Raw genomic sequence first — 12,868 nt, forward strand, 5'->3', positions numbered from 1 at the left:
GATCAGCTACAGTGCACAAAAAGCATCTCTATGATATTGCTATCCATCAGTAGAGGGGGAATAAAAAAAAAGATCAGAATGATTTTTATAACATTTTATTTGAAATCGATCGTTCTGATCTCTGAATCACAGAAAACCAATTTTAAATTGGGGTCTTAACTGCATCCGAACATGACTGCTAATATATACATACAAAGAGTTCTGAACTTATATTATACCCTAGGTCAGGCATTCTCAAACTGCGGCCCTCCAGCTGTTGTAAAACTACAACTCCCACAATGCCCTGCTGTAGGCGGATACCTGTAGGCTGTTCGGGCATGCTGGGAGTTGTAGTTTTGCAACAGCTGGAGGGCCGCAGGTTGAGGATGCCTGCCCTAGGTTATCAAGTTGTGAACCTATAAAGCCTTTGGCTCTGTTCACATCTGCAGTGTAATTTCCATTACAAATTTAAACCACAATGCATAACCGATCACACAAGAAAGACCTCACTGGCTTATAATGATGTCCGTCGAGTTCCCTTGAGATGTCTGTCAATTTGACTGACGTGCAAAGCCATTTTACCCATCAAAACAATGGAAGACTTTGATGCAGATGTGAACACAGCCTTATTTCTGTTATGCACCATTTACAATGCTGGCTACATTGCTTTCTTTCTACGCTTGGCTATTTTTGGAGTACCACAGCACTGAAAGGAGAACTAGCCGTGCAAACGCGGACAACCCTATATCACCACTATAGGAATTCCAAAAATAGATGAGACCGCACTGGGGTATTTTGGAAAAGCCATGAGTGGAGGGTGGACGTGCATGTACAGCTTGCTCGCTGTTCACTTCAGGGCTCCATTTTGGAGATAGGAGTGGGTCCCAGAGGTGGGACCCTCACATATCAAACATTTGACATATCCTATTGTTATGCCATAAATGTCCCAGATGGGAAGACCCCATTTATTTTGCATTTAGGAAGAAAATGAATAAAATAAAATCAATACAAATGTGTCCACTGGCATGCTGTCTGCATATATCCCTATACCAAGTACAGACAACAGAAGAAAGCAAATTAACACGTACTGTGTGTAAAATAGATTTGATACATTAGATAGATTTTATTAGATACATTTGATAGATCAGATAGACTGACAGAAAAATTACGCACCCTGGGTCTAGTAATGGCAACATAAATAAATATGTGCATCATTTACAATGCTGATGGAATGCATGGATAATAGCACAAAATAAAATAAAAGATATTTATTACATTCCGAGATGTTATGACCAGGCATTTTTTTTTTTTGTCTTAGATGTTTCGCGCCCCTGTAACTGAAGCAACTGCACAGAAGCAATGTGTGGAATAACGATCATACTGATGAAAAAGAGTCCTATGTTCTTTGGTACATATTGTGCCATCCAGACTCTGTTCTGAGAAAACAACAAGATATAATTAAGAAACCAGATAAAATGTGTGATAAGTATTATTTAACTCCGACACATGCTGGAACATTAGGAACTGGTCACAATGGGAATATAGAACATGCGGGTAACCTGGAAATCTTAGGCAATATATTGCTGTATTTTGCTAATAAACCGTGTAAGAATGGGGATTCCTGGGCTCACTAGAAGAACCCATTCATTCTACAGACCCTCCATCTATACAGAACATATACATCTCCAGTTTTAACTGTATGGTAAACTTTGTATTCACTGCACATCGAGGACATTTAATCAACAAGGTCAGATAGGTTATTTGTGAATGACCCCATTAAAACAGACTTTAGTGATCTTTATTTTAGGGTAAGGTTAGGAGTGTATTCCCTGGGACGGATTTAAAAAAAATATATATATAAAAATCTGGTATGTTTCACAAATAAGTTACAACACTGATTATACCGATCCTTATGATATATTTATTTTGTAAAACTAAGCTCATCTCTTATTTGAAAATGTGTGTTCTTAGCAATACTTACTGCTAGGGTTTACATTAACCCCTTAAAGACAAAGCCCATTTTCCTTTTTTTCCTCCCCACATTCTAAGAGCCATAACGTTTTTTTAATTTTCCAGGGCTTATTTTTTGTTGTACAAGTTGTATTTTTCAATGGCACAATTTCATTTACCATGTCTACTATTTACTATGTCTGGAAAACAGGAAATTGAAAAAACCCACTATACCAAGGTTTTTTGGGTTTCGATATTACAGCATTCACTGTGCGCTAAACATGCCATGACGTCCCTATTCTGTGGGTCAATACGATTACAACTATACCAAATTTGTAGTTTTTATTCTGTTTTACTACATACATGTTTTTACTTACTTTTCAGTTTCCAGTCAGGCATGTGCATGGATGGCATCTCTATTCATTTCTATAAGAAACGGTAGCTGAGCACTATACTGGGCTATCTATAGAACTCCCACAGAAAAGAATGGAACAGCCACGCATATGCGTAACTGGCTCCGTTCATTTCAAGGGGCTGCAGAGGGTATGAGGCCCCGTTCTTGTGATCATTGGGGGTCCCAGCAGTATGACCCCCACCGATCTAATAGTTAAGCCCTATACTGTGGACAGGGGATAACAATGTAACCGAAATACCTCTTTATGTAAAATTGGGAAGTAGTGGGTATTAGAATGTAATATTTAAATTATTTCTTTTTCCCTTTTTATACAAAAACTTTTAGCCCTCTCACTTTTTTGACTTTTTACACATAATATTTTTAGCCCTCTTAAGGGGCTAGAACCTGAAATCTCCTGATCACTTGTCCCATAGAACATAATAGTACTATTATGGTCTATGAGATTCTGACACTCCTGCCTGCTAAGCTGTGACTCCTGGATAGTTTTACAGGCAGCTAACCATGTTTGACATAAGAACCTTCAGAAGGGCCAGGGGTGCCAAGATAAAGGATCGATTTCACGGCAGAGGCTCAGATCGGAAGGCAGAGGGGTGTATTACACAGTCAGCTTCTGCCGTATATGGAGGAGGCCCAGCGCAACAGTCCACTCCATACAGACTCGTGCATAATCACGTACATGTACATGATTATGCATGAAGGAGTTAATAGAAGCGTGCATATTAAAGGCTTTTTTCTCAGGATAGGTCATAAATATCAGATCAGTGGAGTCTGACTCCTGGCACCTACACCGATCAGCTAACTGAAGAGGGTGCAATATTCCACTGAGCACTGTGGCTTCTTCCTAGGCCAGTGATGTCACGATCATTGGTCACATGGCCTAGGCACAGCTCTGTCCCATTCGAGTAAGTTGGCCTGGGATACAATACCGGAGAACAGCTGCTATACAATGTATGGCACTGTGCTTGGTATGTTGTAAGGAGGCTGCTTGTCCAAGCACTACAGCCATTTCAAACAGCTGATCAGCGGGGGTGCCAGAAGTCAGACCCCCATTGATTGATATTGATTACCTAGGTTATCAATACTGTACTCCCAGAAAACCTTTTTAATATAGCGTCCATAAGCAGACAGACACTCCAATAAGTGTTGTTAAGAATACACATTTTAATATAGAAAACAAGACAGTTTTAGAAAATATATCACTTTTCCCATCTTTCCCAATCACTACTAATTTTACAGTAAGACCATGTGAGTGAAAGAACAAAATAAAAAAAATAAAAATAAAATCACACTCAATTTTACACTGTGATTACACACAATATGCACAGGGAAAAACCACCACACACATTTCATTGCCATGGAGCCTGTGCCTAGTAGCATCTCTTTCTTAAAAAAAAAAATTGGTATTGATTCCTTATTACTAGATAAAAACCATTTTAAGGTTTGGTTAACATAGTAACATAGTACATAAGGCCGAAAAAAGACATTTGTCCATGCAGTTTGGCCTGTTATCCTGCAAGTTGATCCAGAGGAAGGCAAAAAAAACCCTGTGAGGTAGAAGCCAATTTTCCTCACTTTAGGGGAATAAAAATTCCTTCCCGACTCCAATCAGGCAATCAGAATAACTCCCTGGATCAACGACCCCTCTCTAGTAGCTATAGCCTGTAACGTTGCATTTTTTTATTTATTGCAGTCTGGCAGGTATATGTCAAAAAGATGGAATAGAATAGATGATGACTATGCTATTCCAACCAGTGGGCTCTAATATAAAACACATGTTAAACATACTTTTTTTTAAATATGGCAGCCTATGGGTGAAGGATTCCACTATAAGGCATCCATCCCAGGCATCCAATAAACAAACACATGAGCTTTTCAATAGCTTTTCATGATGTATCCATTAAATGGGTGCCAATATAGCTTATGGGTGATGAATATGTTAAACAGATGACCAACAGTGGCATCCATAACCGATAGGCTATAACGGCATCCAATTAACATATATGTCATTTAAAGCTAATAATTTAGGCTACTTTCAAACTTGCGTTTGGGGTTCCGCTTGTGAGATCCGTTTGAGGGCTCTCACAAGCGGCCCGAACGGATCCGTTCATCCCCAATGCATTCTGAATGGATAAGGATCCGTTCAGAATGCATCAGTTTGGCTCCGTTCCGCCTCCATTCCGCTCTGGAGGCGGACACCAAAACGCTGCTTGCGGCGCATCGCACAGACCTGTCACTTACCAGTAGGAGGAGCGCCGGCCAGCCACAGACAGCGCAGGTAAGTATAAGGCTTCTAAAATTGCTAAGTAGCCATGGCAACTGCAGTAGCGTCCTGGCTGCCATGGTAACCGATCGGAGCCCCAGCGATTAAACTGGGACTCCAATCGGAACTCTCCGCTGCCACCAATGATGGGGGGGGGGGGGGGGGGTGATTTTACTTAGGGGGGGGGGGGGGGGGAGGCCGCACTGGCCACCAATGAATTTAATACTGGGGAGGGACCGCACTGGCCACCAATGGTGCGGCACTTGAGGGGTTAATTGTGCGGATCACAGCCCCCTGTAAGAGATCGGGTGCTGCCAGGCTGCAGGGGGCAGTTATGTACATAGTTCTTAGTATATTCTAACTTTAAGCGTCCCCATCACCATGGGAACGCCTCTGTGTTAGAATATACTGTCGGATCTGATTTTTCACGATTGTAAAAACTCAGATCTGAAAAAGCTGTTATGCAGACGGATCCGCACTGAACGGATACCATCGTTTGCATTTATAGGTGCGGATTCGTCTGTGCAGATACCAGACGGATCCGCACCTAACGCAAGTGTGAAAGTAGCCTTACACATTAAACAGAGGCCAAAAACATAATTTAAACACAGCCTAAAGTAGATAATATTGTGTTAATATACCATCTCTCTCAACATGTGGCAAGTGAGGAATTAAATTCATGACTAACCAAATAAATCATGTATAGAAAAAATTTGTTCACACCGGGTGTCTGCTGTGTATAGGGTTCCCACCCCAGTCGTAATATAGTTATAATATATATAACCAAATAAATCATCTTGGAAGTACTTACCATTATTAAACTATGATGGTTGAAATCTACTTCTTGCTTACACTCTTCCGTGACACAGTCTTCGAGGAGCTGTTATATTTTTGCTTATCTTTTCTGCAAGTAAGTATTGAAAAAGTTAGAAAAAATGGTCAGAAAACTGACCATTAAATGGGTTCTCAGTGAATTAATAAAATTACTGAAAATGGCTCGCTTTCCCTAGGGGGCAATAATCAAATAATAATAATAATAATAATAAAATGGCCACCATCCTAGTAGCACACACAAAATCCACAGAAATTCTTATCTGGTGTATGTAGAATCGTAATTCATGACAGGCAGAGCAGTGAGGAGAGCCGAGACAGCCCTTTAGCTCACTGCTCTTAAGTAACCCATCCTATTGTGTGATTAGGATGGGTTTTGTGTGTGCTAATTGGGCAGTGGCCATTTTATTTCTCCTGATGATTGACCCCTAGAGAATACAAGCCACTGTAAATGATAAAAGCTTTTTGGGAATGTGTTTATAATAAACAAATATTTAGTTATTTTAAAGAGGACCTTTCACTACTGTACAAACTAAAAACTAACTATATCAGTGGGCAGAGCGGCGCCCAGGGGTCCTCCTGCACTTACTAGTATGTCTGGGCGCCGCTCCGTTCGCCCGGTATAGGCTCCGGTGTCTGCGCTCCCTCTGACTGATTTTTTGTATGAGGCATGTCCCTTGCTGCAGCGCTGGCCAATCGCAGCGCACAGCTCATAGCCTGGCTATGAGCTGTGCGCTGCGATTGGCCAGCGCTGCAGCAAGGGACACGCCTCATACAAGAAATCACTCCAGTACAACAGAGGGAGCGCAGACACCGGAGCCTATACCGGGCGAACGGAGCGGCGCCCAGACATACTAGGAAGTGCAGGGGGACCCCCTGGGCGCCGCTTTGCCCACTGATCTAGTTAGTTTTTAGTTTGTACAGTAGTGAAAGGTCCTCTTTAAAGAATTTTATTAGTTACGGAGAACCCCTTTAAGGATGACAAAGCAGATTCTAAAAGGGGTTGTCTAGTCTTAAAAACCTATTTTTAAATATCTTAGGGAAGGGATGCCCAACCTGCGGTCCTTCAGCTGTTGCAAAACTACAACCCACAGCATGCCCGGCTAGCCTACAGCTAACATCCTACTGCAGGGCATGGTGGGAGTTGTAGTTTTACAAAAGCTGGAGGGCCACAGGTTGAGCATCCATGTCCGAGGGCATTCTGAGCTCTAAGAGGGAAGTCCCTCAAGTGAAACCACATTTAAAGGGGTTTTGCTAGCACAACACACACAAGTAGGAGGCAATGCTTGTGAGACTGTCATACAGAGGCAGATCAACCAGTATATTAGTAAAACCACATTCATTAGCCAAAGCAAAGAGTTGTTAAAAACTGCATCTTTTTTGGACACTGTACATTACACATGTAGTCTATTTATTTTAATGGTGGTGCTGTAGGGGAAATAAACCTTTGCTGCTTCGCTTCTTCTGCAGATTACAGCTGATATCTGAGGGTCTCAAAAGCACACAATGAGATATTTTCTAATACGGTCTAATACTTATAGACAACTTTTAAACTGTGCTAGAATTGTAGTGGCTAATTGCTGGAAGATAAATCTGGTGAAACCTACACTGTCTAGTCTAACAGACAGCTTACTTTACACCAGAATCACATGTTTTGGCACATCTTTAGGCATGCTCCTTTCCCACAAAGACATTTTCCTTCTTCATACCAGTTTATAGAAGGCATGTGAAAGTGTCTAAAACCCTTAATAAACATGGTGTAAAGCGTGTAGATCAGTTTTTTTTTTTATACAAACTGCGCCGGAAATTTTGGTAATTTTGGTTATTTTGATTATTAAATATCCCCAACATGATTAGCTTATTTTTAGGTAAGCCTTCTTACAAAAAGTTATCAAAAGGAGCAAACCCTTTAAAAAAAAGGTTATCTGGTTCCCGATAGTTCATCAATATCAGGTTAGCAGGGGTGCTGGGAGTCTTCACTGTTTACCTGATCGCCGTCGACATTGCAGCTCCTTTATCCCATTCAGTTGGATTGGACAGAGTAACTACAACTGCTCCTTCCCATAGAAGTGAGTGGGACAGAGAAGCTGCAATATAACGCTGCGCAGATAAAGAGTGAAGGGGACACTGCGCTCGTACAAGCACTGCAGTCTCTTCAAACAACTGATCAGCAGGAGTATCTGGAGTCAGACCCCACCGACCCGATATTGATTGACAGGTCATTAATATAAGAAACCAGACAACCCCTTTACCTGCTAATAACAGACGATGTGCATGATCTTGGCAAACTTACTTGCTACTCACTGCTTTACTAGGCATTTACAAAAATTAATCTGGAAGGTGTTATAACCCGACATACCTCCTGAGAAATAAGGAAAAGCAGCACCTTCACTTCTGTCAGACTACGTGACTAACCAAGATCAGTGTCACTATGAATACCGCTATATGCAAACAATATCTGTTCCTAAATTTTACTTTGCCAGAGATAAATACTGAAAAATACACGGGTTACCAGTGTACAGCTTGATGCACAGCATATACTTTGGCGTTTACATGCATGGATTCCTTGCCACGAACCATACCTTGACATCTTTATTTTATTTCTGCAGCCCTTCCCTCCTTCCCAGTGTATTGCGTGAATGTTCCTAGTCATCATGTTCCCACATGAAATGCAGGCCTTCCCGTTACTGTATGGCTGCATGAGACAGACACAAGTTAAACACTTTATAAAGACATGGAGGAGTGAGAAAGTATGAAAGAACTGCACACAAAATGGAATGGAAAGAAGATGGGAGGAAGAAGGAGCAATCATCTTCAAGCTAAACTTGCTGCATCCTTTGTTTCCCCGACAGATAATCACTACCAGAACCGCTTCTCTCTAGTGAAATAAACCTGCAGGCGCCAACAGTCCAAGTGTATGGTACGTCACGTGCATAGCCAGTATAATGCTGTCAAAAGCACAGCTTTCATTTGTCTATGTGGACTGGCATTCCATTCAACCATTTTGTACAGCATTTTATTATTGTATAACCTTCTACTTCTAAAATAAATCAATATTAACCCCTTCAGCAGCCAAAGGATTTTTTTCCTCATTTGAAGCCTTTTTCTAAGGGAGTGATGTACACTTTTAAACAGGACCTTCCAGGTCTCCTGACATGTCTGTCCTAGTAAATACTTGTAGTCCCCATAATATAACAATTCTGGAACATCTTTTACCGGAAACTTTTTTGGGTCTATTCCTCTGTTATTCCTCCTCACAGTCTAACATTGTCTAACCAATGCTGACCGTAGCAGATTGTGTTCGGGACACATCCCTTTGACAACAATACCATCCAGTTGTTAAAGAATTCATTAATTTCTTCCATTCACATTGCCGTATGAGGGCTTGTTTTTTGTAGGACAAGTTGTACTTTCTAATGGAACCATTTACATTCCAAATGGGGTGAAATTATAAAAAATTCCACCACAGTTTTATGTGTTCTGTTTTTACAGTGTTTCCTATGTGGTAAAACTGACCTGTTAGTTTCATTTTGTGGGTCAGTACGATTACAACAATTCCACATATGTATAGTTTTATTGCCTTTTAATACTGAAAAAAAAAAATATATATAAAAAAAAAAAAAAAGAAGAAAAAAAATAAATGTATTTTATTTGCATCGCCATAATATGACCCTCATAACGTTTTTACTTGTACGTGTATTTGTGTCTGCAAGAGATAATTTTTTGTGGGGCGATCTATACTTTTTATTGAAACCATTTTGGGGTATGTATGACTTTTTGATTACTTTTTATTCAATTTTTTGGGGAAAGTAAAGTGACCATTTAGACTTTTTTAGTTAAAGCAATGATTAGATTAGAGTCTATGAGAGAAGCAATGAATAAGAATTACACCAAGTTCCTATGGAGCCCCATAGAAGCTAATCGGTGGCAGCCTGGTGTCACTCAGGAGGACCGAGGCTGCTGCACACTACAATCACCCCCCGCCCCCAATCCGAGCTAGGGGAGCCGATGCAAGGCAAGGACCGTGCGCTCCCGGTTTTCATCCTCACAGATGCCACGGTCACATTTAAAGGGATTCTGTCATCAAGATTTTCGATATGGAGCTGTTCATATCATCCTCTCAGTCTCCATTATCTAAATAAAAATATACTAGTTTTACCCCCACCTGTCCTTTCATTTTGGATAAAAATCGGTTTTATTATTATGCTAATTACCTTACTAGCGTGCCCAAGGGGCTGTCCCTCCGGCAGTTTGTGCACAGCTGCTCCCTTTATCTCGTAGGAGTGCATAATTAGCAGTGGGGCGGCGCTGGGCTACGAGATAAGGGGCGTGACTGGGCACAAACGGCCGGAGGGACAGCCCCTTGGGCACGCTAGTAAGGTAATTAGCATATTAATAATACCGATTTTTATCCAAAATGAAAGGACAGGTGGGGGTAAAACTAGTATATTTTTAATTAGATAATGGAGACTGAGAGGATGATATAAACAGCTCCATATCGAAAATCTTGATGACAGAATCCCTTTAACCACAGCATCTAGGGAGGTTAAATGTATGCAATCAACCTTATCGTCAATTGCATAGCCCTGGGTGGCTGCTTTTTAAAACTGCATGTACCTGGTGGCTATGGCGCCAGCTGCACTAGCGAGCAGGCGCCATATTTAAAAGTCCCTGACCTCCGTATATATAGTTATAAGGTGGTCTGGAACATGTTAAAACAGACATGTCAAGAGAGGTGACAGGACCCCTTTCAAAATAACTTGGTTTATGCAGAACTTAACAGACTTTTTACACCATTTTTTTAAAGTTGTTCCCTTTAACAGATGGCATATCTTTATTATTCGGGTAAAAATATGAAGATACCACAAATTGTGTTCATTGTACTTTTCCTTTTGTAGCGTTATTTTCCTTATAATTAATAAAAAATAAATGTAATAAATTATATTTTTGTTCTAGTTTTCTTTTGACCCGTTAGCAGACTTTAAACATTGCATATTAAAATTACATTACTGCCTGCACATAAAAAAACAAAAACAAAATAAACTATTTGTTAAAGGAATACCTAAGTTAAAGGGGTATTCCCTTCTGAGACATTTATGGTGTATTGATAGAATATGTTGTAAATGTTCAATAGTTATGGGCTTCACTTTTGGGACCTGCTCTTATCACAAGAAAAGGGGCCCTAAGTGAATGGAAAGCAAGTTGTGCATGCACAGACTCCTTTCTATTCACTACTATGGGACTTCCGCAAATAGTGGAGCATGCTCGCATGGCAATTTTCAGAAGTCCCACAGTGGTGAATGGAGAGAATGCCACGCATAGGTGGGTGCCCTTCTTTCACAGCAGGGCCGTGTTCTTGAGATAGAAACAGGTCCCAGAGATGTGACTGACACCTATCAGACATTTATGGCATTATCTATCCATATGCCATAAATTTCCCAGATGCAAATACTTCTTTAAGGCCCCTGAATGTTAGTTATCATTGGCTATTGTAAATATGCCCAGTAATTAGCGAATGTCTGTTTTTCACTGACTGCATCTTTGATTTTGGCATAAACATTATTTGTGGCAACAAATTCCATGGTGCAAATAGGAAGCCGCAAGCCGCTTGGATTATGCAAAGCCTCACCTGTTCCTTAGCACAATAACCACATAACATGCGCGAAGCCAGATCCATTTCATGGGTTTCAGCTTCATCATGACAACTATCACACGGGTAAGCTTTCCCACAGCATGGGAATCTTCCATTTATATGAGAGAAAAGTAGTGAGAATGTAATCATTTCTATTATGTGCCAACAATGAATACATGACAACTTCATATACACATAACAGACATAAATGGCAACGGCAGAGAAAAAACACACGTGATGGTAAGTTATGTAAAGGATGAACAAGAATGTAACTGAAAATGAGACACAGGGTAGAAAATGTAACATAATAATAGAAGGATTAGTAAGAGACTGAAGGCATAGTCTATTTACACTCAACAACTTTGGTCACAATTCACTTGTTTCTGAAATATAACAATAGGCTAGTTTAACCCTGCTCCAGGGCAGTCTTCACCTTCCTGCCCAGGCCATTTTTTGGAAATCTGACATGTGTCATGTTATGTGGTAATAACTTTGAATACTTTTACTTATCCAAGTCATTCTGAGATTGTACTTCATGACAGTCCCAAATTTGAATTAGAAGAGACCGGCACTTGCTTGGTCTTTTGCGAATTAAATCCTTTATTCGTCACATATAAGGTGCAATTTTCTGTGACGTGCGTTTCGGCTCCAATCCGAGCCTTACACATGATACAAAATACACAATTTAAATAGACCGCCTGGGCGGAAGTGACATCAAGTAACCATGGTGATCAATTAAACAAAATGAAGCAAAAACAGAAACACGTGAAGAAACAGCCCAACTGCAGCAGCATCGATCAAGGCTGCAATGGTTTAGTAACCCAGCCTTGATCGATGCTGCTGCAGTTGGTCTGTTTCTTCACGTGTTTCTGTTTTTGCTTCATTTTGTTTAATTGATCACCATGGTTACTTGATGTCACTTCCGCCCAGGCGGTCTATTTAAATTGTGTATTTTGTATCATGTGTATGCCATATCTGTTTGAGAAAGGCTCGGATTGGAGTCGAAACGTGCGTCACAGAAAATTGCACCTTATATGTGACGAATAAAGGATTTAATTTGCAAAAGACCAAGTGAGTGCCGGTCTCTTCTTCTAAAACATGTGGGATTGTGATCTCGGACACGTGCACCACGCCTCTTTGACAGAGTGCCGGCTGACCACTACCTGAGTCCCAAATTTGAGTCAATATATTTCACCTTTATTAAAAAAAAAAAATCCCAAATTCACCACAAATTTTTAAAAATCTATTTCTTTGCTTTTAAAACAAAGTGATACCTCAAAATATTTATACCTAACATTCCCCATATGTCGACTTTATGTTGGCATCATTTTGAAAATATCATTTTATTTAGGACGTTAGAAGGCTTAGAATTTTAGAAGCAATTCTTATAAAATTAAGAAAAATTTCCAAAACCCACTTTTTAAGGACCACTTCAGTTATGAAGTCACTTTGTGGGGCTTAGATAGTAGAAACCACCCATAAATGACCCCATTTTAGAAACTACACACCTCAAGTTATTTAAAACTGATTTTACAAACTTTGTTAACCCTTTAGGTGTTCCACAAGAATTAAAGTGGACCTTTCACTTGTATAAACTATGTGAACTGAGTATGCTGCCATATAGAGCGGCACCCGGGGATCTCACTGCACTTACTATTATCCCCGGGCGCCGCTCCGTTCTCCCGTTATAGGCTCCGGTACCTTTGCTCCTTAAGATAACGGGAGAACGGAGCGGCGCCCGGGGATAATAGTAAGTGCAGTGAGATCCCCGGGCGCCGCTCTATATGGCAGCATACTCAGT

At 40.5% G+C, this 12,868-nt stretch overlaps 1 protein-coding gene across 3 annotated transcripts in view; it reads right to left on the bottom strand.

Moving 5' to 3' along the window:
* Positions 1 to 369: 369 nt before the first annotated feature.
* Positions 370 to 12,868, bottom strand: part of LOC120985594 — a 47,077-nt gene continuing 34,578 nt past the window's right edge. Inside the window, exons 10-13 of one of the 3 annotated variants that reach the window (XM_040413613.1) lie at positions 11,065 to 11,176; positions 8,018 to 8,130; positions 5,416 to 5,508; positions 370 to 1,410 (exon numbers count right to left, since the gene is read on the bottom strand). In XM_040413613.1, coding sequence (XP_040269547.1) covers positions 5,442 to 5,508; positions 8,018 to 8,130; positions 11,065 to 11,176 — 292 coding nt within the window. In that variant the 3' untranslated portion in view covers positions 370 to 1,410; positions 5,416 to 5,441. Of the gene's footprint in view, positions 1,416 to 5,179; positions 5,305 to 5,397; positions 5,509 to 8,017; positions 8,131 to 11,064; positions 11,177 to 12,868 lie in introns of those variants that run through there. The other 2 variants (XM_040413612.1, XM_040413614.1) reach the window with 2 other exon arrangements.

The sequence above is a fragment of the Bufo bufo genome, chromosome 1 (genome assembly GCF_905171765.1).
Source record: "Bufo bufo chromosome 1, aBufBuf1.1, whole genome shotgun sequence".
Lineage (NCBI taxonomy): Eukaryota > Metazoa > Chordata > Amphibia > Anura > Bufonidae > Bufo > Bufo bufo.